Source organism: Peromyscus californicus, unplaced genomic scaffold (genome assembly GCF_007827085.1).
Source record: "Peromyscus californicus insignis strain IS unplaced genomic scaffold, ASM782708v3 Scaffold_15__1_contigs__length_86483966, whole genome shotgun sequence".
Lineage (NCBI taxonomy): Eukaryota > Metazoa > Chordata > Mammalia > Rodentia > Cricetidae > Peromyscus > Peromyscus californicus.
In genome coordinates this window covers 50,745,502-50,771,939 of record NW_026294447.1, presented here as the reverse complement: position 1 = coordinate 50,771,939, position 26,438 = coordinate 50,745,502, and the positions used below count along the sequence as shown (strand labels likewise).

At 45.4% G+C, this 26,438-nt stretch overlaps 1 protein-coding gene across 2 annotated transcripts in view; it reads left to right on the top strand.

Annotated features, from left to right (window-relative positions):
• The window catches only part of Fbln5 (fibulin 5), a 75,337-nt gene that overhangs the window by 30,983 nt on the left and 17,916 nt on the right, over positions 1 to 26,438 (top strand). For both annotated transcript variants that reach the window (XM_052738798.1, XM_052738797.1), the window contains exons 5-6: positions 20,529 to 20,651; positions 23,269 to 23,385. In XM_052738798.1, the coding sequence (XP_052594758.1) occupies positions 20,529 to 20,651; positions 23,269 to 23,385 (240 nt within the window). The remainder of the gene's footprint in view (positions 1 to 20,528; positions 20,652 to 23,268; positions 23,386 to 26,438) is intronic.

Here is a 26,438-nt window from a genome sequence, read left to right as displayed (position 1 = left end):
AGTGGCTAACTTTTGCCATAAAGAAAGTAAACTTCATATAGAGTTTTTTCAACACCCATTATCTTCTCTGAAGTAGATTGGTGCTCCCAGGAGCAGACATGTCTCATTGTCATAAAAATAAAAATAACTTACGTTATTAAAACATCTTAAATGATATATTCTGTATATCTCTGAAGTGTTTGAAGATGACCTGTCTATCTAAAATGTATCTGTTTGACCTTGTAAACATACCTAACCTGACTACAAGTTTGGCTGTAGTTTCCCAAGTGCTGGGATTAAAGGTGTGTGCCACCACTGCTTGGCCTCTATGTTTAATCTAGTGATCCTCAGGCAGAGTTTATTAGAGTACACAATATGTCACCACAATTATATGCTTTAAAATGTGTTTATGTGATTACTTACATTGTAGTTTGTGTGTTGTATGCGTAGTGTTATGTATGTTGTGTGTATGTGTATATATGTTAATGATTTCCAGAGGTTGATGTCTGTTGTCTTCCACAATCACTCCTCACAGCATTTTTTGAGACAGAGTCTATCTCTAGAGCTTTCCAGTCCATCTAGACTGGCAGGGTAGTGAGCTCTATGGATCTGGCTGTCTGCCACCCAGCACTGGGGTTGCAGGCATGAATGGCCACACCTGGCTCTCTTACATAGGTCTTCATGTTTAGGCCTAAACATGAGGCACCAAAGATTTTACTGAGCGAGCTGTCTCTCCAGTTCCTGGTAGGTTTTCTTCTCTTTCTCCCTTCTTCTTTCAAAGATTTGTTTATTTTTATTTTATGTACATTGGTGTTCTGCCTGCATGTATGTCTGTATGAGGGTGTCAATTCCTCTGGAAATGGAGATACAGACAGTTGTGAGCTGCCACATGGGTGCTGGGAATTGAACCCGGGACCTCTGGAAAAGCAGCCAGTGCTCTTAGCTGCTGAGTCATCTCTCCAGCCCCTGGTAGATTTTCTTATTATCCATTTTGCATATTCATTTATAAGATAACCACTTTGGTCACAGCATAGCATAATTTGTTTAAAATATCTGTCTGATTTGTTTGGCTAGCACTTTGTTTAGGATTTTGGATAGCAATAGCTACAAATTAAAGTGGCCTCTCACATTCCTGTTTTGAATTATTCTGGCTGATTCTGGTATCATATCATCTTGATAGAGTGAGATGTTTTTTCTTTCTTATTCTCTGGAAAGTTAAACTGATCTATTCATGGACTGTTTCATGGAAACTTCATTAGAATTTGCTTGTAAGATCATTGAGGTCTGGTATTTTTTGTGTGTGTGAATGGGAAGGTTTTCAGCTGCCAATATAAATTCTTTACAATTATGGGGCAATTTGACCATTTGGACTTTCTAGTCGCTCTCTTTTTCCAGGCATGGTTTTACTATGTAATGTAGGCTTGGCTCAGACTCACAATGTAATCCAGGCTGTTCACGAATGGGCAGGACTCCGCCTCCGAATTGTGGGTGCCGGGATTCCAGACAGGCATCACTATATTTGACTCTTAATTCCTTCCTCAATACTTTTGCAAAGTTATGTTTTTCTAAAGATTACTCTACTTACATTTTTAGATTCATTTGAATGAACTTTCTCCTACATTCTCTGAATGATCTTTTTATTCTCTGCTGCATCCATAGTTTCTTTTTTTATTTTTATTTCTAATATTTTTGTGCTAACTTAGTTTTCTCTTAAAGGTTAATTTTTATTATTTTAAATTATGTGTATGAGCATGTGAGCCTGCTGAGGCCAGAGCCATCAGATGACCTGGAATTGGAGGTACAGGTGTTTGTGAGTTGCCTGTTGGTAGTATGAACTAAACTCGGGTCCTCCACAAGAGCAGCACATGCTCCTCACAGCTGAGCCACTGCTCCAGCCCTCTAGCTTGTTTTTATAAGGTCAAATATTGACAAGTCATAGAACAATTTTAAAGAACCAACCTTCAGCTTTGTTAATCTCATTTCTTTTCTTGTTTTCCCTTCTTTTTTATTTTTTTCTGCTATTACCTTTCAAAAAATATTGTTTTAAATTATGTGTATGTGTGTGTCTATGTTTAGATAGGCACATATGTGCCCAGTATGTGTGTGTCTGTGTTTGGATAGGTATGTCCATGTCCCCACAGAAGAGATCACTGGTCTCTTGGAGCTGGAGTCACAGGCAGTTATAAGGCATCTGCTGGTGCTGGGAACTGAACCCAGGACCTCTGCAAAAGCAGCACACATTCTCAACTGTTGACTCATCTGTCTGGCCCTTTGTTGTGATCTTTATCGTCCTCTTTTTAAATGTTGGATTTTTTCCCCTTTTATAATTCTTCAGACTTGATACATAACTCATTAATTTTAAATGTTAAAATTTCCTTGATATCAGCACTCAAGAACATGCACGCACAAGCACGCACACACACACATATACACACCCACACATCCACCCACACCCACACTCCCTGTGTGTTCCACAAGTTTGAATGTATAGTTATGTGTTATTTAACGATGGGGATATGTCCTGAGAAATGTGTTATCAGGCAATTTTGTCTTTGTGTGGACATTTTGGAGTGTACATACACAAACCAAGATGGGATAATATCTTAGATACTTTTCTATTGCTGTAAGAAGACACCATGACCAAGGCACGTTATAAAAGAAAGAGTTTATTTGGGGCTTATAATTTCAGAGGACTAGAGTATATGACCATCATGGTGGGGAGCAAGCATGGCAGCAGGCAGGCAAGCAGGCACGGCACTGGAGCAACAAACATCTTAAATCTTGAGATACAAGCATGAGGCAGAGAAAGCTAACAGGGAATGGTACGGGCTTTTGAAAGCTTAAAGCCCCACCTCCAGTGACATACCTCTGTAGCACAAATCTTAAAAGGTCTTATTAATAAAATCGAACCCAGAGTCAGGTATTGGGGTGAACACTGAATGATCGGAGAGACAGAACAAGCCACAGCCACCTCACCTTGCCAATTCCTTAGCTGATCCTGTTTCCTCTGACTGGAAGCCTCTGAGTCCTCATCCAGAATGAATCTCAGCTGAACTGCTGCTAAAAAGCCTAAAAACTTAACCAGGCTCTAGTTCCTGGTCCTCATGCCTTAAATACCTTTCTGCTTTCTGCCATCACTTCCTGGGATTAAAGGCGTGTGCCACTATGCCTGGCTGTTTCCAGTGTGGCTTTGAACTCACAGAGATACAGACAGATCTCTGCCTTTGGAATGCTAGGATTAAAGGTGTGTATGCCACCATTTTCTGGCCTCTATGTCTATCTAGTGGCTGTTCTGTCCTCTGACCCCAGATAAGTTTATTAGGATGCACAATTTATTGGGGGACACAGTATATCACCACACACCTCCTTCAACAAGGCCACATCTTCTAATCCTTCCTAAACAGTTCCACCAACTGGGGACCCAAGTATTCATATATATGAGCCTATACGGGTCATTTCTCATCCAAGCTACCACAGATGGCCTCTTCCATATCTGGACTACGTGGTACAGCCTTGTTCCCAGGCTACTGTAATATATAAGCATTACTTTATATCCTTTCAGTGAGAGGGGGTTGTGAGAAGCTGTAAGCATCTGTGGATCTAAAACTAGAAAGGTATTATAAAAACAGGGGTTGGTGAAATGGAACCTGAGGAACTCTGGTCCTCACTGGCTCCTGTAGAATCTGGAGTGAGATGGTATTGAGTTGGTGTCATCACTACAGAGCATGCTCTGTCCATAGTCTGAGGGAAAGCTGTGTTTAATTGCAAATAAATGATTAAAGAGTTAAAAAAAAAGTGCAAGGTGATAGATTTTTTTTTAAGCTCTGTTTCAGTCTTTTGGGCCCAGCATAGTATGGTGGTTTGTTGTTGACCAAAACGACATTTGTCATAGAGCACACAGCATTTTCATTCCATTAAAATTGAAGAATATTCTAGTTTTCATTGTGATTACACCTGAGAGTCTGTGATATATGTAGTGGTGAGTTCATCAAATGACACAGAGGTTGGGATTTATCTTTTCATGTTGATTTCCATTTAATTGCATTCTCATCAGGAAGCATGATCTGCCTGATACTGGTTCTGTGAAGTTCATTTGGAATATTTATGGTGCCCAGCCCAGTGCCAAGAACACAGAATTTGCTTGGTTGATATTGCAGAGATAGTGAATGATGAATGAATGGCTGTCTGTTGACCTTTTCTCCCAGGAGCTGTCTTCTCTTGAAGTCAGACCATCTAATTCTGTCAGCCAGATTGAATCATGGAATATCCTACACATTCCAAAATGTGATGATTTGAAGAACTGTTCTCTGCCAGACACGGAGGGTTTGCTGCTTGCAAAATTGGTGACCTGAGATTCTACCACAGTCCTAAACTTCACAGATTTAGATAGTGACCTTCCCACTTACTTACTGTATGACCTGCAGAGAGGCAATTTTTCCAGAATGGCAATAATTCTATTAATTCATTTAAGATGGCATGTCCTCCAGTGAATCTCTCTCTTTTCCTCTTTGTGTGTGTGTTATATGTATATCTTTACATGTATGTGTGCATGTATATATGGGTATGCATGATTGCATGTGATGAAGAAGCCAAAGGTGGACATCAGGTGCCTCTCTCAGTTGCCCTCCATCTTATTTTTTGAGACAGGGTCTCTCATTGGACCTGGAGTTGATTGGGCCAGACTGCCTGATCAGCAAGCCCTGGGCATCATCTTGTCTCTGCCTGCCCTGTGTTGGGGTTACAGACACATATAACTATGCTTACCTTTTACATGGATGTGTGGGATCTAAACTTGGGATCTCATGTTTACATAATAGGCATTTTACCAACTGAACCATCTACGCAGCCCTATCAAGGGAATCTCTTGCCTTATTGAATCCCCCAAACTTAGGCATGATGCTTTTATTAAAAAAAAATAGGAGATTGACATCAACCTAGTTAGTAGTGGGCCAGTTAAATTCTTAAGTTATCTGCTAACCAGCTCTGGTTCCTTTTATCATTTATAACAATGTGGTAATGTCAGAGACTTGCCTAAAAGGATGTAAGTGAATAAAAACCAGACTTAGCTCTGCTCATGAAGAGCAGTAGATAAAAGAATGAAAACTTGTGATCTGGTCAGCACCAGTCACTATACTTGGCTGATGAAGGAAGGAAGAACATGAAGCCTTGGCTCTGACAAGCACACTTCCCCTTTTGAGTCAATAACTATTCTGGCATATTAAAGTGGGAAGAATAAATCACCACTGCTCTGTCTTTTCAGCAGCCCCTTTTGATAAGCCTGTCAAACGGGTCCAGAGAGGGGTCCACAGGGAAATACCAGAACATTCTGATTTCAGAGCAAATCCTAGGAAACATGGTGGTGTTTATACGGTGTTCACACACCGCATGTTTCTACATTGCAACAACCTTCGTATATTGTAATATGCTCACATAATTTAACCCTCATTATATACATTATATAACCATAATTACAATGTTTGTAGAAGCAGTATTTGTGATGGAGGTATGCCAGGCCAACCAAAAAGCAGAGGACACCATACTATGTTTTCTTTCTAAAGTGACATCAGGCGCATCTCCCCCATCAGGCTACCTCTTACCTTAAATTTTGCCCTCCCTGGCTACAGTGAGGTATGTAATACCTGCTTTGTGTGCTGAGGCAAGCCATGGACTTCTCCCTCAGTGTTGGTGTCCCTTCTTCTTGTGTCCTCCAGGGGGCCTCCTCTGCCTGTCTCAGCTTGGGTAGGCACCTGGCCCTCAGAAGATTCGAATTTGTCTGCTTCTTAGGACACAAGAGTCAGGAGACCTGTTTTCTCAGAGGAGGTGGGTGTGTAGGAAGACTTCCTTGAAGGCCACTGTAGAGCCAGTTTGGGGATTCGAGCCTGGCTTTTAAACCTTTTCTCTCTTCCATTTAGAAGATAGATCCTCCTGCCGTTCCTCCTCCTCTTCCCCCTCCTCTGCTAGTGAAACTCCACAGTCTTCTTGTCTAAAGACCAGTCCCTGACTGGGAAGACCAGTTCCCCGACTGGCACTGTGGTAAGGACTTGGCTTATACTTACTTGGTCCTACCCAGTTAACTATGGTCACTAATTCTCGTTATACTTGAGAAAATCTGTGTTTTAGGGGCTGATAAAAAGAACCCCTCAGAATTTGTTTTTACATCATGTCCCTAAAAAGTGGGGGCAGGGGATTTGAACCAGGTCCGGCCTAGCTCCCCTGTGACTACTGTTGCCCTTTGAACCTAGATATTAGAGGCTGGAGTCACCCCAATACTCCATTATAATTCAGAGCTCTTTACACCTACTTTCTTTCTGTTGCCCCTCTGCCTTCCTGGTTTTCCTCTCCAGCCACTTCCTCCCTGCTTCTCAGGTCCCATGCAGTAACACTAAGTTGCAGAAAGATGGGGGCTGTTGGAGCACAGAGCTGGGATCCTCAGGGCACAGCATGGTCGCTGTGGTCTTCCTTCTGGGGTTTAGCTGTAGATCACAGGTCACTTGTTTATCTCTCTGATTGGGAACAGTTTGTAAAATTTGGAATGAAGCCCAGTGAAGAAATAGGCTTTGATTATCAGCCATCAACGTTTGCATTTCAGTAGAACACATACAATATAAAATGTGCTGCCTTGTCTATCTTCAGGGTTACAGCTCAGCCATGTTGTGAAACAGACCTCAGATCTCAGAACTTCGTCTTTCAACTTGAAAGCTCTGTACCCATTGAATGACTGTCTCTTCCCCTGGAAACAATCATTCTGCTCTCTGTCTCTATTTGACTCCTGGTGAGCATGTCACAGAAGTGGAGTCAGGTAGTAGTTGTCCTTTGCAATTGGCCTGTTTTGCTTAATAGACTGTCCTCAGGATTCCCCCAGGTTGTCACATGTAACTATGGTGTAGCTCTAGTAACACCGCCCCCCCGACCCAATGTCCTAAGACAACGAGACTCAGCCTACTTATGCCCCATGAGGGTTTATCGTCCTGAAGATGAGTGAGTGTGGGCGACAGTACCCAATCCTTGCTCCACTGATAATTTGCTCTGCTGGCTGGGGCCTGCGCCTTCACCCATTTGTTACACTGAGCTAGCACAACAGAACCTCAGAGAGCAGCTGGAAAGATGTGGTGACATTCTGTTGGTGAAGAACTCAGCGCGTGCAAGCCCTTCACAAACGTGGCTGATCATTGTTATTGAGATGGTTATGTCCTGTCTCGGGTTGTCAGCAACTGTACGTGTCAGGCACTGTACTGAGATGCAGAAAGGCCCTGGTCTTTGAGCTCGGGAACTCCTGTTCTGCAGGAGAGAGAACCCACCTATTTATTTATTTATTTATTTGTTTGTTTGTTTGTTTGTTTATTGTGGTAGCCATCTTAGTGGATATGAAGCAAATAGCTTTGAAATGAACATTCTGTGCCCGGTCCTGTTCTTGGCAGGAGGGCAGCCTCCAAAGGCAATGTTAAAACTGGTCTATTGGTGACACAAGATCCACGTTTCTAAACATATGAACACTTTCATCAACATCACTTAGGATGTCAGTTCAGAATACTGGCCACAGGAACTCTCTCCAGATGTCCTGAGATAGGAGCTCTACTTAGAAAAAGAACAAAACTGCAAGAAGACTCTTATGCATACCATTGGCAAGGTCAGGAGCTCTTCATGGGGCTACGTGTTTCTTGCTGGGGTTCCCACTTAATTGGCCAGGGTAGGCCTCTGACACATGTTCTAATCCAGAGCCTTCCAGAGGTTCCCAACCCGCAGGTAAGGTGGAGAAGCTCTGGACTGGACACTGTTTCCTCCCAACTGGGAGAATGGTTCCTAAGGGATGCTTGCAGTCTCTGTCATAGCAGCCTCCCAGTTTCCCTTACATGTCCACACACAAACCTGTCCCTGCTGGGGATGCCCTACATTCCCCCCCAGCACCCCTTCTGTATAAATGGGGATTGTCTGACCCCTGTGTGTTCTCAAAGATATGCCCATGTGTCGTTTGTCTTTGAATCCCTAGAACCTAGGACAGTGTTGACTCATGGCATATGTGTGTGGCACAGATGCACAGTGGGTGTTAGGCTCCGGGAACCATGCCCTTAGTGGCAGAAGGGAGGGCTGGTGAGGGCTGGATGGCCAGCTGGTTGACTGCCCTGTGCAGCTCCTTCGATGTCCTGTGTCCTCACTAGAGAAACCCAGGCTCTCTGACCTCAGAGGGTAGGTATGAAGGGCGGTACCCATTCCATAGGCCAGGTAAATACTCAATCCTGAAAAGTGTTTACTCAGTTCCAGCATTTATTTTACTTTTCAGTGATATAATGCAGTTCTTATTAAGTCCAAAGGGTGGTGAGAAGCAGGGTGAGGCTTCATCCCTGGGCTGTGTGGGTGGCTCTTGCTTCTAGGTTAGGGCTCATGACCACTCCTCACCAAGAGCCAGTGTCTCCCAAGACTCTGGCTGTCTATGGCACCCTCAGTCTGCTCCCGTGATTCTTGCCCATCCTCACCTCTTCCTCCCACTCACTAAGGTTTTACCCCTCTTCGTGATAGGAAAGTTACTTTCTTTTTTTTTTCTTTCTTTTTTTTCCCTTTTTCTGTGTGTGTGTGTGTGTGTGTGTGTGTGTGTGTGTGTGTGTGTGTGTGTGTGTGTGTGTGTTTGAGACAGAGTTTCTCTGTGTAGCTTTGGAGCCTGTCCTGGATCTCACTTTGTAGACCAGGCTGGACTCGAACTCACAGAGATTCATCTGGCTCTGCCTCCCGAGTGCTGGGATTAAAGGTGTGCGCCACCACTGCCAGGCTGAAAGTTACTTTCTGATCCATTAGAAAGGGGAGCTCATTGGCTCCTTCTAGGGTAGAGCAGAAGCAGCAGGACAGAACGGCAGAGTGGGCAGGTCCCTGGATGAAGTACTGAACTCTCCACTGACTGGCCTACTTCTTGAAGTGTGTTACATCAAAAGAGCTGTCTGTCACTCCTTCACCTCTGCTTTGCCCTAGGAAATGGGCTACAGGAATGGATGTCGGTGAGAAAGATTCTCCTCTGTCCCCATCTTCCAGAGTTAAGACACTCCATGTCACATGTTCTGCTCACACATTTTTTTAATTAAAAAAATTAAGTGTGGATTTTGTATGTGCATTTCTATGTTTGTGCCGCGCACATGTGAATGTGTGTGTATGGAGGCTGAAGGATTACCTTGAGTGTCATTTTTAGTGTCATGTTCCTTTTCTTTGAGACAGGCTCTCTCATGGACTTGTAGCTGACCAATTAGGGAGCCTCCAACCTGTCTCCCCAGCACTGGGATTCAAGCCTGTGTCCCATGCCCAACATTTTTAAATAGGTTCTCAGGATTGAACTCCGGTCCTTGTGTTTCCAAGGCAAGCACTTTACCATTTGAGCCATGCCCCAGTCCCACTTACATACTTGTTTATGAGCTATGCCTGTCTTCTGTACTTGTACAAGCTCTAAGAGGGCAAGTGAGGTAACTCTGACCAGAGATAGGGATGCTGAGATACAGAAGGTCAGTGATATATCCAGGCTTGTCCTGGTAAATTGGCAAGAGACTCAGAGTTTGATCCAGGGCCTTCTCACCTCAGGGATGGGAAGGGCACACCTGCAGATTTCCTTACCAGTGGAGCTCTGAGGGTGGCCCAGAGGGGAATGTTTGTTGCTGCTGCTGGACTGATTAATTCCTTGGGGTGGATTTGCACACCTGCGTATTCTCACACAAGTACCAGGCCTCATGAGGGTTTTCTTTTAGATGGAAAAATAGATTGGATTTCTACTTGTGTCCTAAATGGTCCTGCTGACATCTGCTTTCAGGGCAGGGTGGTTCATCATTTTCTTCCTCTGACACTTCTCAGAGTAAACTTTCTCTGGGATGTCAAGCCTTCTGAGGAAGAAAGAGGAAGCTATATCAGGCATTGCTATGAAAGTCCATGCCCTGCCTAATTAATATGTTGATGGAACAGGAAGTGAGATCTTGGGAAGTGATGTTGTTTGGATGAGGTCATGAGGGTGGAACTCTCTGTTGGGACTTACAAGGGAACAAAGAGCCTTGAACGCTTCACCATGTGAGGACTTTCTCCAGACACTGGAAGGAGCTGGTGTGTGTGTGTGTGTGTGTGTGTGTATGTGTGTGTGTGTGTGTGTGTGTAAAAGAACTTCACAGACTGTAACACTGAGAAAAAGAAGACAGGGGGACACTGGCCATGGTGGTGCCTGACTTTAATCCCAGCACTCTGGAGGCAGAGGCAGGTGGATCTCTGTTCCAAGCCAGCCAGGGCTACAGAGTGAGAGCCTGTCTCAAAATGAAATGAAAACAGAAGAATGAGGTGCAGGAATTGGCTCAGAGAGAATGAGGAAACAGTCCATGTGGGGAGCCAGGAAAATTTCAGGATTCAAGATCTATGCATTTATGAGCTGTGATCTTGCAGATTTGGTGAAACATAAGGTCATGTGTTGTAGGAAAGTCTTGACCTTTCTCCTACTTGGGATCTCTGTGCTTTGGTTGTCACCTTGGGGGCAGTGTTTCTTAGAATTTAGTTAAGATTTGGGGAATTGATTTACTCATGGGAAACATAACACTACCAGTGAACTAATAGGAGGGAGGGACTTTCAAGGCCCGTTACCCTGTAGGTCAAAGCCTTGGTACACAGTAGTACAGTAGGCACCCATCACTATAGATCAGGATTGAATCATGGAGATGGGTGTGTACTGGAGTAGCAATCTGTGTAGGCCAGGCTATACTAGGAATTTTGTTTATTTATTTTTAAAGATTTATTTTATTTTTAATTATGTCTGTGTATGTGTATGTATGGGAATATATTGTGTGGGAATGTACATGTGTGAGCATGTGAGTACTGGTGCCCATGATAGCCAGAAGAAGACACTGGATCCCACAGAGCTGGGGTTACAGGTGTGTTGCTTGAGTTTTCCTGCCTGGCCCACAGTCAGGACAAATCTCTCTCACCCGCCAGTCCCAAGCCGCTCAAACCCGATCAAATAAACACAGAGACTTATATTGGTTACAAACTGTATGGCCGTGGCAGGCTTCTTGCTAACTGTTCTTATAGCTTAAATTAATCCATTTCTATTAATCTATACCTTGCCACGTGGCTTGTGGCTTACCGGTACTTTACATCTTCCTTATCCTGATGGCGGCTGGCAGTGTCTCTCCTCAGCCTTCCACTTCCCAGCTCTATTCTCCTCCTTGTCCCGCCTATACTTCCTGCCTAGCCAATGGCCAATCAGTGATTTATTTATTGACCAATCAGCAACACATTTGACATACAGACTATCCCACAGTACTTCCCCTTTTCTTTTCTTAAAAAGGAAGGTTTTAACCTTTACACATCTCCAAAGTCAGCTTGGTATATTTGGGAATTTGGGCGTAGCTTCTCTTACTACTTCCTGCTGGAGGGGGGCGCTGTATCTTCTGGGGAAACAAAGAAAATTTTAGGATCATGGAGTAGTCCGTGAGGCTGTATCATCTGAGCCAGTTGTCTTGAAACGGTTCTGGATGTTGGATCATCTGGGCCATGGTGTCATCGGAGACCTTTCAGGGGGTCTTGGCTGGTCAAACCTGATGTATCTTACTCTGGAACAAATCCATAGCCTCTTGCTTTCTGTGGAAACAAAAGAGACTCTTTTCCAAAGCAACATATCCTTACATCCAAATTTTGAAGTCAAAGTATCTTTAAAATATACATACTGGTTTAACTCAGCTTCCTTTACAATCAAATATCTCTCTGTAGTTAAGAATCCCAAAGACAACACAATCCAGACTCTCTGTGTAATAGTCATCTCTACGTGGCTTATTTTTTATATTAATTTTACTGTCTCTTTAAAGACTTTATTTTTTTTTTAAACCATGTATTTGTTTCTATATTGTATATATCACCTTTTTTTGTCTCTTTTAAGCCTACGTATATTTTACACACATTTTAAACTATTACATCTGAATCTGTCTTATTATGAATCTGTTGCTTTAAGCTGTAGCAGCTGTGGCTGCTGGCTCCGCCCACCTCAGCTTCCCAACATGGCGGCAGTATGCTTACCGCCAGCTCTGGGAGCCATCGTGGGTCTATGCTTTTATCCAAGCAGCGTGTAGCCCAGACACCTCTTTTTTTGTTTTGTACTAGCAAAGGCTAAATCCACAATGTAGCTTAATGTGCCACTTGCAGAGGCCTCATTCCCGCCATACTGCAGGTCGAGCGCGCACGCCAGGAACCCGCCAGTAGCTCAAACCGGCAGCTGCCGCTCATTTGAGAGAGACAATTAGGAACTGTTTTTAGCTCCGTTTTAGAATCTTTTTTCTCAGGTTTTAGGTGGAAACTCTTGCCCCACGTTGGGCGCCATTTGTTGCTTGAGTTTTCCTGCCTGGCCCACAGTCAGGACAAATCTCTCTCACCCGCCAGTCCCAAGCCGCTCAAACCCGATCAAATAAACACAGAGACTTATATTGGTTACAAACTGTATGGCCGTGGCAGGCTTCTTGCTAACTGTTCTTATAGCTTAAATTAATCCATTTCTATTAATCTATACCTTGCCACGTGGCTTGTGGCTTACCGGTACTTTACATCTTCCTTATCCTGATGGCGGCTGGCAGTGTCTCTCCTCAGCCTTCCACTTCCCAGCTCTATTCTCCTCCTTGTCCCGCCTATACTTCCTGCCTAGCCAATGGCCAATCAGTGATTTATTTATTGACCAATCAGCAACACATTTGACATACAGACTATCCCACAGTACAGGTGATTGTGAGTTGCTAGATGTGGGTCCTGCGTCCCATACTTGGGTCCTCTGCAAGAGCACTAGATTCACTTTTAACCTATAAGCCATCTCTCCAGCCCTAAGGGGCTCTAAGAAGACTCCAAATCTTCAGTGCATCTATGGGGGTAGGGGTTGGTTACAGGAGCTCTTGGGATATCAGAATCCTCAGATACTCATGTCTCTTATTATAAACTTGCCTAATATTTTCATATAATCTGCTCATCCACCAAAACCCCTAAACCATCTCTAGACTGCTTATGACACCCAATACAACAAAATTGCTATGCAAGTAGAGACTATATTGTGTTGTTTGGGCGGAAAATGATGATAAGACAAAAAGCTGATTGGTGGCTAGCATGTGGCTAGCATGTCACCCTAGCATGTGGAAAGAGCAGAAGAATTGAGCCTCTGAGGCCAGCCATGGCAACATAGTAAAACTCTGTTAAAGTGTGGCGTGGGGTGGGTGGGAGATAAAATTGGTGCACTTCCAATGTCCTTATGTCCTAAAGCAGAAGCTGGTAGAGTCTGTGGCTGCAGAACCCAGGGGGTACAGAGGACTGAGTGCGCTGTTGTAGCCAGCAGGCTTTATTGCCTGGGCACAGAACTCAGAATCACTCAGAGGAGTCTAGCACCTTCTTATGCAAAGTGAAGTCCCTGGGCCAGAAGCAGTGATGTCATCTGGGAGCTGTTATGTGTGCAGAATCTCAGATTCCATTCCCTTTTAAAAAGATCCACACTGATTCATATACACACGAAGGTTGAAAAGCATTGCTCCTGTACCGATTCCTCCACCCCACACTCACTTAGATCACTTCAGAATAATATAGCCCCAGACATTCTTTTTTTTTTTTTTTGTTTATGTTTTTGTTTTTTCGAGACAGGGTTTCTCTGTGTAGCTTTGTGCCTTTTCCTGGAACTCACTTGGTAGCCCAGGCTGGCCTCGAACTCACGGAGATCCGCCTGGCTCTGCCTCCCGAGTGCTGGGATTAAAGGCGTGCGCCACCACCGCCCGGCCAGACATTCTTATATAGTCAATGATTCTTGTGGATAGTTGAGTCTGGAAAGTCCTGCCTGGTATACATCCAAAACTCTTCTCTGTTGATGGGCAAATGGGAAGAATTTAATAAATGAAAATCTAATTTGAGTCTTATGCTGTTTACTTTATAGTCACAATAGTGTCCTAAGCCTTAGAATCTCTAAAAACCATGTCCAGATTGCCAATCAAAGCCATGTCCAGATTGCCAATCAGCAGGCCTGTCCTCTTACTTTGAGAATATCTTGACTCATGATGCTCACAAAGACCCGTGTGTTGTCTCTCCCCCGCTGCTGTGGCCACCCATACTCTGGCACAGGTTGAATGGACTTGGCCAATCCACTGCCCAGTTCGAAAGCAAGCCCAGCCAGTTGCTGTTTACCATGCATCCTGTGGATGAAAATAATTACCCACCAGCCAATATGATCCTCATTACTTACATACTTAGATCAGAGCTAAGGCCATTTGAGAATGCTCCTCTAAGCTCTCACTTTATGGAGAGATGAAAAGCATCCAGGGAGAGTCTGGGTCTCAGATTCCAGCTGGTTCCATGCGAGATGGAAGGAATCTTTTTGTTGTTGTTTGGAAAATGGACTACATATTTGTTGCCTAATTAGTGGTACAATGCTTAATATTGAGCATTGAGAAAAGGGTCATAAACACGGAAGGATTTGACTCCTAACGATCGTGCAAGACCATCAGGCACATGGAGTGCAGATGGGCTAGGAATTTTGCAACTGAGTTCTCAGATGCTGAGGTCTTTAATTAAGCAGGTGTTTGGGAAGTAGGTCTTGTGTGGCTTCCAGCCTTGGCTGGGTTGGGCTGCCTGAAAAATGGCAGTGACCCAGCCCAGCAGCAGGGTTGAAATAGCCTTCACACAGAGACGCAGGAATGTGGCAGTATTATTCTCTTTCTTATCAGACCCCATTAGCTTGGGCAAGGAAGGAACAAAAAATGGGCTGGAAAAACATTTGTTTCACCGGCTAAAAATTCACTACCACAGAAATGATTTCTGCCATGTCTACAAAGGAAGAGCGGAACCCTTGGAAAGGTGTGGACTTGAAGTACTCTTGGACAGCTTCTCCCACTGTTACCCAACAAGAATGTTTCACTTTGCCTGATGGTTTTTCTCACACTAGAACAGGCACGTTCAGCAGAGGCTCCCTACGTCAGCTTCACTTGGCCACAGAATTGGAGCTTGGGTGCAGAAAGGGAAAAGTCAGATCCTGCAGGGTTGAAGAATGACTGTGGAATTCTGTAAGACTCGTCTCTGTGTCTCAGTTGCCTGTCATCCTAGAAAGGTCCCCCAGATGCCGGAGTGTGGAGGTGGAAAGTGAGATGCTGTTGAAGGTCTCTGTCATTTCCCTCTCTTGCCATACTCTCCTACTGGGTAGTGTGTGGGATGGGAGGGAGGGAGGCCCTGGCCAGGTCCACACAGCTCACTGAGCCTCAGTGCTAAGGTCTTGGAGTCTCTATTAAGTTCTTCAGGAGGCAGAAGCCAGACTTCCCCATCTTCCATGGTTGGTAGGGACAGCTTGTCACTGAGAAATGAACTATAATGTCAGAGCACCCACTCTGTGGCAGGCAGTGATGATGGGGTGGGTATGCTTGGTCATTTAATAATCTCCCAGCAGCCTGTGAGGCAGCTGCCTCAGCAGCTATTAGGTAGAACACCCACCCGTGGGTTCCAGGGGAGGGTGTTGGCTATATCTGTACTCCTCAGTTATCAGTGCGGGAACCTGAATCCACCCTCGTCAATGCTAGCTCCTCAAGTTCCTGTTCTTTCCCATGCCAGCCTTTTCTGAAGGGGTCTCAGCCTATGGGTGGTTTTATTTCCCGTCTTGAACTTTGGTGCCGAGAGAATGGCTCAGAAAATGTTCCCCCAGGGGCATGGGGAGCCATGAGTGTTCTGTTTTATGGTTTTAACTTTTAAAAGTTTCATGTATGTATGTGTCCTGTCACCTCCACGTGTTATGGTGCCTGTGTGGGGGTCAGAGAATGTCTTATGTGAGTCCATACTCTCCTTCTACCACATGGGTCCTGGGACTCAAACCCAGCCCGTCAGGCTTGGGAGCACACGCCTTTACCTACTGAGCCATCTTGCCAGTCCTGTCATTTATATTTTTAAATTTTAATTAAATGTTTCTTTTTATTTTCCTTTCCCACAGTGTTTTGCTATGTAGTGCTAGTTAGTGTAATACTCAGTTTGTAGCCCAGACTGACTTTGAACTTTTGGCAATCCTCCTGCCTCAGCCTCCCAGGTACTGGGATTACAGACATGTGCCACCGTATTCAGCCTATGTAAAATTTTTAAAAGTTTTATTTTTATTTATGCATATGTGTCTGTGTAAGTATATGCCACGTGTGTGTGGATGCCCACAGAGGCCAGAAGAGGGGATCAAATTTCTTAGAGCTAGAGTTCTGGGCCCCAAACTCAGGTCTAGAAAGAGAGCAAGTACTCTTAACCACTAAGTCAGCTTTCCCGCCCTGAAAGCTGTAAGAACATTTTCTTTTAGTTAGAATTTATGACATGAAAATAGTCTAAATATTTTCCTGTTAACTTTAGGGAGTAAATGTTGAAATGTAGATGTGTGTGTCTATAGGAACATTCCATATGGCAACAGCAGGCATACATTTGCATGCTATTTGCACTGCAATGTATCTATGAAGGCATGTTGTCTGTTGTGCTTATGTATAGGAATTATTAGCTAATTAACTGAGCATCATCTGCTGGCTCCCTGCTTCCTCCCAGGAGCTGCAGCCAGTCAGCTGCCCGGCACCTGGAGGAGTCTACCACAGCAATTGTGGCTGGTTCCTCCCCAGGTGGGACAAAGTCTAACTGCTTTCCAGGTGACCAGCAACAAAGGTTGCTCTTGAAACCATTTTAGATGGGAAAAAAGTATTGTGTGGTGCTTTGTGAGAAGGGACATCAACTGGACACAGAACAGCAGCAGGATACCCACGAAGTCTTCAGAGAACTCAAAGAATGGGGTGCCAGTCACCCTTGGCCTCCACTGCACACCTTTGCTCCAGGGCCTAGTGCCTGTCGTAGTTTGTAGGAGGCAGCCCCTTCTCATACTGCCTCTTGAGAGAATATTTTGTTGTCTCTAGGAAGGTTGACAGTTGTGTAGTGATGGGAGAAGCCAGCACCTTCATTTGGTGCCTCTGTGAGACCTTGACTAGACTCAGAGAGCCTTCCTTCCTTCATACTACCGTGGCCCACCTGCCCATGTTAGCTCATTGTCTGGCTGAGAAGATGGGATGTAGTGAGTAGCATACCTCATGTAGACATTGTCCTGGGCCCAGGAACCGGCTCTGCCTGTGGGTTCCTCAAAAGACATCAAAGCACAGAATTGACTGGTTTGATGCCTTTTCTGAGTGAACAGTTGTCTGCAATTAAGACTACTACATTGGGGACTCATGAAGACGCAGTGACAGCCTCACCAAGGCCTCATGGGACAACGAAGCTGTGGAGCTCGATGCAGATGAGGATTTCTTTCTGGGCAGGAGTCACACTGGGCTTCTCCAGGTTCCAGAAAATGTCACAAGAGCTTTCCTCCAGTTGCTAAGGGGTTGGTCACCTGGAAAGCAGTTAGACTTTGTCCCACCTGGGGAGGAACCAGCCACAATTGCTATGGTAGACTCCTCCAGGTGCCGGGCAGCTGACTGGCTGCAGCTCCTGGGAGGAAGCAGGGTGCCAGCAGATGATGCTTAGTAGTGTGAAAGAGGGCTGTGCTGACGCCAGCTCCCCAAATGGCTCTCGCCCTCTCCCTCCCTCTCATTCTCTCCCTCCCTCTCATTCTCTCTCTCTCTCTCTCTCTCTCTCTCTCTCTCTCTCTCTCTCTCTCTCTCTCTCACACACACACACACACACACACACACACACACACACACACACACACACCCCATAGAGCATAAAGAATGAATAAGTGATTGTACTCACTCGGCATTTTTTTTTTCTCTAAGGAGACATTTCCTAACTATCACACAGGAAAGGAAATAGACATGATTGCACACAAGGATAATGACACCTGCTCAGGTTGCCGTAACTTGTGCTTTTCCACTGATGCAGAAAAGGACGCCCTGCCAAAGAATGTCCTTGGAGCCACTCTATGTATTTTTCCTTCTGTTATTTAAGTCAGATGTATTTAATGTAAGCAATTCAGCTGTGAGCTGGAATCTGCAAGGCCTCATTCACTCCCTTGTGGAAACACAGAGCACACACTTCCAGTGTGGGCTCCTCTGGCAGGTGGGTAAGCTGACAGTGGTGTGCAGGGTAGTGGCTGCTTTTAAATCTCACATCCCCAAATCCCATCAGGCAGTTAACTGACTGAGGAAACCTGGCTGGGGCTTAATGGCACTCTTAGTCTAGGGACCTACTAATTCACTAGGTTCTCAAAACAGACTTTATATTGACAATTCTGTATAAAAAATATAGTGAAAGCTAATTAAATTAAGTGAAAATGAAATTTAAAAATGCACTTTATCCATTTATGTAGTGTATGTGTAGGTAGGTGGTCATGCTAGGGCATGCATGCAGAGCTCAGAGGACAAACTGTATGAGTCAGTCTTGTCCATCTACCATTTGAGTTCCAGAAATTGAACTCGAGTTGTCAAGCTTGGTGGCAGGCACCTTTTTACTCACTGAACCATCTTGCTGGCCTTAAATTTCCAGTTATAGATACATACACAGAAACAGGGTATCACAGAGAGAAGTCTTTAGTTTGGTAAAGCAGCCGAGCATTGAAAAGCGTGTGCACGTTTGTTTGCATGGACAGTAGGCCCGTTTTGAGGTCCCCCATATCCTTCTGAGATCAGTCTCCTGTGCTTGGGTTCTGTTGGACTGTTGTTTATGTTGCATGTTACACAAAGGCAGAGGCTTGGGGACTTGTCACCTCACCTCCTTCCTTCCTTTTGATCACTCTCACTTCCCCATTCGCCTCACATCAGGGACAAGAGCTGAGACTCCAAAGGCAGTGTTGTTCACAGGGTATAATCACCATCCATCATCAGTTCATGCTGGGGAAATGTAAATATGTCCTAGCCAATGGTGGAATTATTTATTGTCATAAGCTTGGATGTGGATTGGGACAGGAGTGGACACTGGCCAAGCATTATTCCCTGGCTCCCCTGGGAGGCTGGGCTGTATAGGCAGAGCTTGGGTGGAAGGGAGGCAAAGGGCAGGGGCAGGAGTTTGCAGCAGAAAACTGGGCTGGGGCTTTGCATGTTGTCACAGTGTCAGGGTGGAATGGAGGTGCCACTACCTTAGACCCAGACTCTTGGAGGATATCCATGCTTAGAGCAGTGAAGATTGGCTCCCCAGAGGACCCAGACACCTTGTCACTTTGGAGTCTGGCAGGGATTCATCACTTCTCTTAGTGTTCAGTTGTAGCTAGAGTTTTCCTGACTGGCCCACAGTCAGGACAAATCTCTGACACCCGCCAGTCCCACAGCCTCTCAGACCCGATCAAGTAAACACAGAGACTTATATTGCTTATAAACTGTATGGCCGTGGCAGGCTTCTTGCTAATTGTTCTTATAGCTTAAATTAATCCATTTCTATTAATCTATACTTTGCCACATGGCTCGTGGCTTACCGGCATCTTTACATGCTGTTTGTCATCATGGCGGCTGGCAGTGTCTCTCTGACTCAGCCTTCCACTTCCCAGTTTTTTCTCCTCCTTGTCCCGCCTATACTTCCTGCCTGGCCACTGACCAATCAGTGATTTATTTATTGACTAATCAGCAACACATTTGACATACAGACCATCCCACAGCATTCAGTTGTGGATAGTGGGTTGTGGAAGTATCATGGCTGTGTCCTTTAACCCAAAGGTACCACTGCTTACCTGGCTGAATGTCACACTCAGCTGTGCTGGCTTCTTGAGCACACAGCATGCCAAACCCAGTGCCATGCAAAGGCTTATCTCAAGGAGCTGACATTTCTGGGTCCTGGAGCCCCTGACCTCCACTACACACATGCAAATATGTTTAGCTGTGATTGAATTCAGGACCTTAGGCATACCAGGCAGATACACTAACACAGAGCTGTGTCCTTGGCCCAAAGCTGCCATTTGAGTGAATGGGGAGAAAGTCTACAGTCTGTAGCATCAACAGGCAGATATGTGAAGTGGGACATAGAAAAGGTACTGAAAGCTCAGTCCTCTTGGCCAGCCCCTCCTGCATCTACCTGGTTCCAGCTGTGTCCTCTGTCACCTCCTCACAGAGAAGAGTTGAGTCAGGCAGGAGGGGGTGTGGCCTAAGCTTGTGTCTTGGTGCTTACTGATCCCTCACCTCTGTTTGCCCAGCTGTAAATTGGGATCATGGAGTCCCATGAGGGTAAGTGTGGGGTCGGGCACACCACACAGTGAATTGCAGCTTTTAACAATACTTCTGACTGCCTGATGGTCCATTCGGCAGAGGTAGAGGGAATATGTCAACGAGCAAATCCTGCTGCAGTCATGATAACAGGAAGGGGTAGGCAGGAGAGGGCAGGATTGACACAAATGAGTCATTGTTGGTGTAGCGTATGTTAAAAAAAGGTTGGCAATGGCTGGTGAAGAGTACATGTGGCTATGTTTCCTCCCTTTGTGTATTTCTCTAAGCAAGACCAGCTCTGCCCATTCTAATTCAATGTCAGTGTGTCTCAAAAGTACCTATCAGGGAGGTGATTCTGTCTCTTGGTATAACCCAGCGATATTATCAACAGTCTCCTAGCCCGGCATCATGTGGATCCAGGGTTCTTAGATGTGTGTGACACTGTCTGGAATAATTTTTGTGTTACAGATGTGGACGAGTGTGCAACAGACTCACACCAGTGCAACCCTACCCAGATCTGTATCAACACGGAAGGAGGGTACACCTGTTCCTGCACCGATGGTTACTGGCTTCTGGAAGGCCAGTGCCTAGGTAAGAGCTCCCTGTGGCTCCTAGGAACTCAGGGGGAGTTGATGGGTGTCAAGGATACAGTACAATGTGGGTACACTAGGGAGGTCCAAGGAAGCTTTTCTTTGGGTATGTATAGAAAGCTATTAAATTGTTTTACACATGTTACCATCCAGTAGAGTAAGTTTTCACCATCACTAGCATTTCATATATATTTTCTGAAACTACATTTTAAGGGCTTGGGCCTAAGTTTGATGAGATCTTCCTGCCTTCAGGAAGTTTATGGCTAAGTCAGGAAGTAATAGAAATGAGAGTTATTCTACCCTAGTTAGAAATAGTTCTAAGCCAAGGGAATACTTTTGCTTAGATACAGAAATGTTCTAAATCTCAAAGGTAGATCAGGAGTGTTCCAGCATCATCTCAGCCTAGCATTGCTACCCTGCCACTCCACTGCCCACCCCACAGCTGTATTCTTTCTTTTTACTCCAGAGGTGTCAATCATCATTGACTGGCAGTTTTATCCCTTGTAGTTGGCGTTGGCTAGGACTATTTTTTCCTATTCTCTGGATTTACATTTAGACAAGTTACCTCAACATTAGATTCAAACAACATTATGGGGAAAAAAATGAAAAGGAACAAAACAAAAATCCAAACCCTTTCCTTCCAGGTCTCTGGATTGAGGCTGAGTTTGGGTTTACTCTGTGCCCCGTCTGAAGTGTCCTTGAGGCATGATAAACTGCCTGGTCTTGGCACGGCTCTCCTTTGCAGGGAGGCACAGAAGAGCTGATGTGTGAGGGCATCTGGGAATATGATAGTCCCTATGCATTTAAACCAACCTCTGTTCTAATGGAAAATGTGATGCTACTGGTCTGAATGTAAGCAGACCAGCAAGAAAGAGTTATTTGTACAGGGACTTCTTATGTAGGACTCCAGAGCTGGAAGGGATGTTAGATATTATGTCATCTAGCTTTTATAGAGTTGGAGACAAACTCAAAGAGGAGGAACATTTTGGATAAACTTAAAACAAATTGGGTCTAATATTGATGTCTCTGGCTCCCCCGGCCAGATATTTTCTTACCACAAAGGGCACTTAGAGAGATGTGAGGCATGGTACATGGGTCCATCATTGATACCTAGAGGGCAGATTTCTCCATCTGAGAAATGCCAAAAGATGTTGCTCCTCTGCTTGTGAAGGTTGTTCTCTTCCACAGAGCACCATTGGAGGGGTGCTCATTGGTGTAGAACGTGCCGACATGACATGGTCCAGTAGTAGTCACCTCTGACATAGGGACCTTCCTTAATTTTGGCTGATCCCATGCTTTCCCTTGGCCAAATTCTTCTTTCAACATTTTAAAGCCACCTACTGTCCCTTCTGTGCACTGTTGGAGACCTTGCCTTTTTTTTTTCAGAAAAACAAAGGATGGGGCTGCCTTTCTTCCCACATACTCCAAAGGAGAGGGTACCCTCTCTGTCTCTGATGCCTCTCCAGGCAGCATTGGTGTTATTTCCAGCTGTGTCTTGGGAAGAGGTCAGGAATAGCAACTGTACAAGCCAAAAGGCTTTCCAAATAGGAGCTGCCCATCTCAGGGGAATGTTGTTGGGCCATGTTAGAAGCAAATGGGACTGAGATAAAACAGAATCACAAGGCAGGATACAACTCCAGTGAGGGCTGAAAAATAGGCAATGGGTTGGGCTGGGGGATGGAAGAGTTCTTTCTAGCCATAGGTAGTAGAAACTGGGCACAAGGATCAAGGCACAAAGACTGCTACCTATACCTTTCTAAGAGCTGAGGTTCCAGGGAGGGGTCATTAGAATTTAGAGCACAGTCAGATCAGCTGGTCTCAGCTGAGCCTGTGTAAGGACACTGTCCTCCTGGAGAATGCAGGTTTCAATGGAGGAACCCTGCCTAATAGGAGTGAGTTGCTCAGCCCATCACTCTTTTAGCCTGGGATATTATAAAGTGCTTTCTCAATGACATCAAGCTCCTCATGGGCTGGCACATGTTACAGGGAGGTGATAAGGCACAGCTCTGCCAGAAGCATACACTCCCTACCACATTGCTACTTTCCATGGCTCAGGAGTGTATTTATCTGGAGTTTTGTGTCCACTCCAGTGTAAGGCTAAGAACCAAGGTGAGCACAAGCATCCTTGCATTGTTGCATTCGTAGGTCTTACTGTAGCACAGCCCAGCTCATCTCGATGCCTGGGATCCTATTCCTGCCAGCTGGACATAGTCATTGTCAGTGGAGCTGGCAGACAGTTCACCAGAGCACTTCTTTTTACATGCTAACTTGTTCTTATTCAGGGTACTGAAAAGATCATAGAGAATCATAGCATTGAACCATAATATTGCATAAGTCTTTGTTAAATCTGAGTTGGTTAAGTTCTGAGAAGCCATCTGGTGCAATATCCCAATCAAAGAAGAAAAATTTTGTCACAAATTTCATGACAGGTTCAGATGGAAGGAAGACTGTTTGGGGGAGGTAGAGGATTGTAGGGAAGCCGAGCACTGTGATCCGAAGGGCATCATAATTCCTGACAGCCCTTTCTAGTCCCATCCTGGAGGAGGAGGGCAATGGTACCATGCTGATGGTGGCCTCGGAGAGGAGCCCTGTCTTACCTTGTCTGCATCTGTTTCCAGACATTGATGAATGTCGCTATGGTTACTGCCAGCAGCTATGTGCAAATGTTCCTGGATCCTATTCCTGCACATGCAACCCTGGGTTCACCCTTAATGAAGATGGAAGATCTTGCCAAGGTATGTGACATGTGTGATAACTTGGACACAATATGAAACACTAGATGCAGTCACCTTTGGAGCCTGACAGTTGATGTCTGCAGGACACTTGTCATTAACGTGTGTCCTCATCCCTACTCACTTCTCACTCATCCCCATTGCTTATGGAAACCTGAAACTAGAGCTGGCGGTGTATATGAAACAGCTAAAAAAGTACTCTGAGGATTTCAGAGGGCAGAGCCATAGTCACCCATCAGAAGGACTCTCAGGGTTTGTGACCCTCCTATCATTCTGTGTCTGCTAGCGGGAGTGGCTTTCAGAGCTCCTGACCCTGATGAATCACAAAACAAACACATAGGCACTCTGAGAATGTTTCCTGTGCCATTTCCCGATCTCTCTCGGGAGTGTTTCCTCTGATCTGTGTCAGGAGCACCTATTGCCCAGCACAGTCAAGGGTGAGTTACCTTCCCTGTCTCCTCAAAAGTCTCCACAAAAGCAGAATAAAAGAAAGGTACTTTCTGGTTTTCACCCAATTGTTTCTAATACTGATCAGTAAGAAAAGCAAGCTATGTGTCCATCGTGGTTCCTATTGGAAGGCTTCTTCTGCTCAGGAAGTCAATGAAGGCCTTAAGACCCGAAGAATGAATGTAAGTTATGATCTGGCCTGGGATCCACCTCTGGCTCCAGCCTCCAGTCCCTAGCTGATCTGGATAGAGACACAGAATGAAGCCTTTGTTGGAGTCTGCCACCAGGTTTTACAGGGCCCATTTCCTTGTCACACCATTTGAGTAAGTTCTGGCGTGCAGGCTCCTGGCCAGCTATTCAGAGGATATTGTGTCTCCATTAGTTTAACCATATCTAAATCACTGGATAAACAGGAAGGCATCAGCATTCAAGGGGTTGATCCTGGGTTCTTTGTGAGGCTCTCTCTCCTTTAAAGCTGGTCCTGCTAATTGTTCCAAGAAGCCCCTGACTGGGCTCCTTTTGCAAGAAGCAGTAATTTCGTGTGTGTGTGTGTGTGTGTGTGTGTGTGTGTGTGTGTGTGTGTGTGTGTGTGTTTGTGTTTGAGAGCAGAGCTGGGCCAGGAGGTTGAGGAAATAAATAAAACAGAGCCCTTCCTTCCCACTGGAACAGGGAGCAGGCGCCTGGCTCCCTTGCTGCTGAGATAAGCGGCTTAGGGCTGATGATGATTTCTTGGGGCCAAGGCTGGGGTTGGAGGTGCCAGGCCAGGTTTTCCCTCAGAGTCTGGCACAGTGTCCGTAGGCAGCCCTTGAGCTTGGACATGGGCACCCTGCCACCAGGATATTGCATCAGCAGGGCCCATGGGTCACACCGGCTGTGATGGGTCCTGTCAAGCTTTTGCAATGGTAGCACCTCATGTCTCCTCAAAGTGCCTATGTCTGTTAACCTCACTGACCTCTGCAATAGTCTTATGAAGTAGACAGGAGAGTGTTTGTGGCCTTGATCCACAGATAAAGAAGTTGAACTTCACAGAGGTGAAGCCATTTGGTCAGAGTCAGGTGGCTTGGTGGTGTCAGAGTTGGCCAAGAGCTCAGTGAGTCAGCTTGGGGCACCTTGCCCTCAGGATTCAGACTGCTGGCCACTAAGCCCCAGGGAGACTCCTATCTCCACCTCTCCAGCACTGGGTTTAAAGCTGTGCCAGCCTACCTTGGTGCGTATGCAACCATGCCTGTTTTTTTATATGGGTGCTGGGGATCTGAACACAGATTGTTACACTGACACAACAAGCCCTTTGCTGACTGAACTGTCTCCTCAGTCCCTGCCTTCAGGATTAAGTACCCATTGGAAAATCTAGCAGAGAGATGCTGCGAGGGCTCAAGGTATATAGCCCTTTCTGTCCTTTCAAAAGTAGCTTTGGGCTATGGAAACAGTATTGAGCTCATTCATCACCACGTGGCAAGTGTCTGGCCAGAAACTAAGGATGCCAGCCCTAATGTGCAGCAACATTGGCCTATCTAAACTGGTATGTGGTTTAGTACACCAGGGACATTCTCCTGCCCAGCCCTGCCCCAGTCTGGAGGGAGAGATGCCAGCCTCCCCTGAGTGCTGGGCATGGGCACCAGGGCAGACTGGTATCTCACCAGCCCCTTCCTATGGCTGCTAATTTGTTTGTTTTTCCTCTGAGGGCTCCAGGGTTGGCAGGAAGCAGGCACTTTGTGGGCATGGGATTAGCCTTCCCCTGTGCAAGGCCCCTCAGAAGCTGCTTCCCACAAAGGCCTTTACTTCTGAGCACATTCAAAGCTCTTTTCAGAGCTTTAAAAAGGCTTAACTGGACTTGTGAGGTGGAGAAAATCTCTCTCAACTTGAACCACGGGCATATGAAGCTTGAGGGGGTGGTGCTCTTGCAAACGGTCAGCTGATGCCTGTGCCAGAAGGATCTCCCTCTCCCCCTCCCCCCATGAGCTGTACAGAATGAACCCCAGGGATTATGAAGGGATTACTGACTTGTACTGTAGCTCTAACCAGGCCCTTGCTGGAATGTGAATTGGGACATGTATCTCAATTTTCAGAAACATCAAAATAGCTCTGCTGATGTGTAATTGATACACAGTACAGTGCACTGCTCTAGGCACACAATTTTGTCAATACTGACATGAAACCATTACCACACTCAGGAGGAAGCATCCACTGTTACTCTGTGTGCCCTTTATAATGCCCTCCTTTACCCGTGTAACATGCAGAATGGAGGACAATGGTCTGAAAGCAGAATTGTTGCAAGAATAATCAGTGAGGCTATTTATTCATAAAAAACATATTCTCAGAATTGCCGTGATTATCTATCTAAAGCTTCAAAGTCAGTGAGGGTGAGAGAGGAGAAAATTGGAGATGGGAGAGTGGGGTTCTGCGTGGAAATTCTGTGGGTGAATCTGGGAGAACAGCCTTCCTGGGAGGTGCAAGTATACTCACGCATACATAGGTGCTGTGTGGGCTCCATTTATCTCCTTTGTGGCTTGCTACTCCAGAAGGGACATGCATATGGAGGCTGTAGATCTTCAGGTTACATGTTGGAGACTGTCTTAGTTACTTTTCCTGTGGTTATGATAAAGCACCCT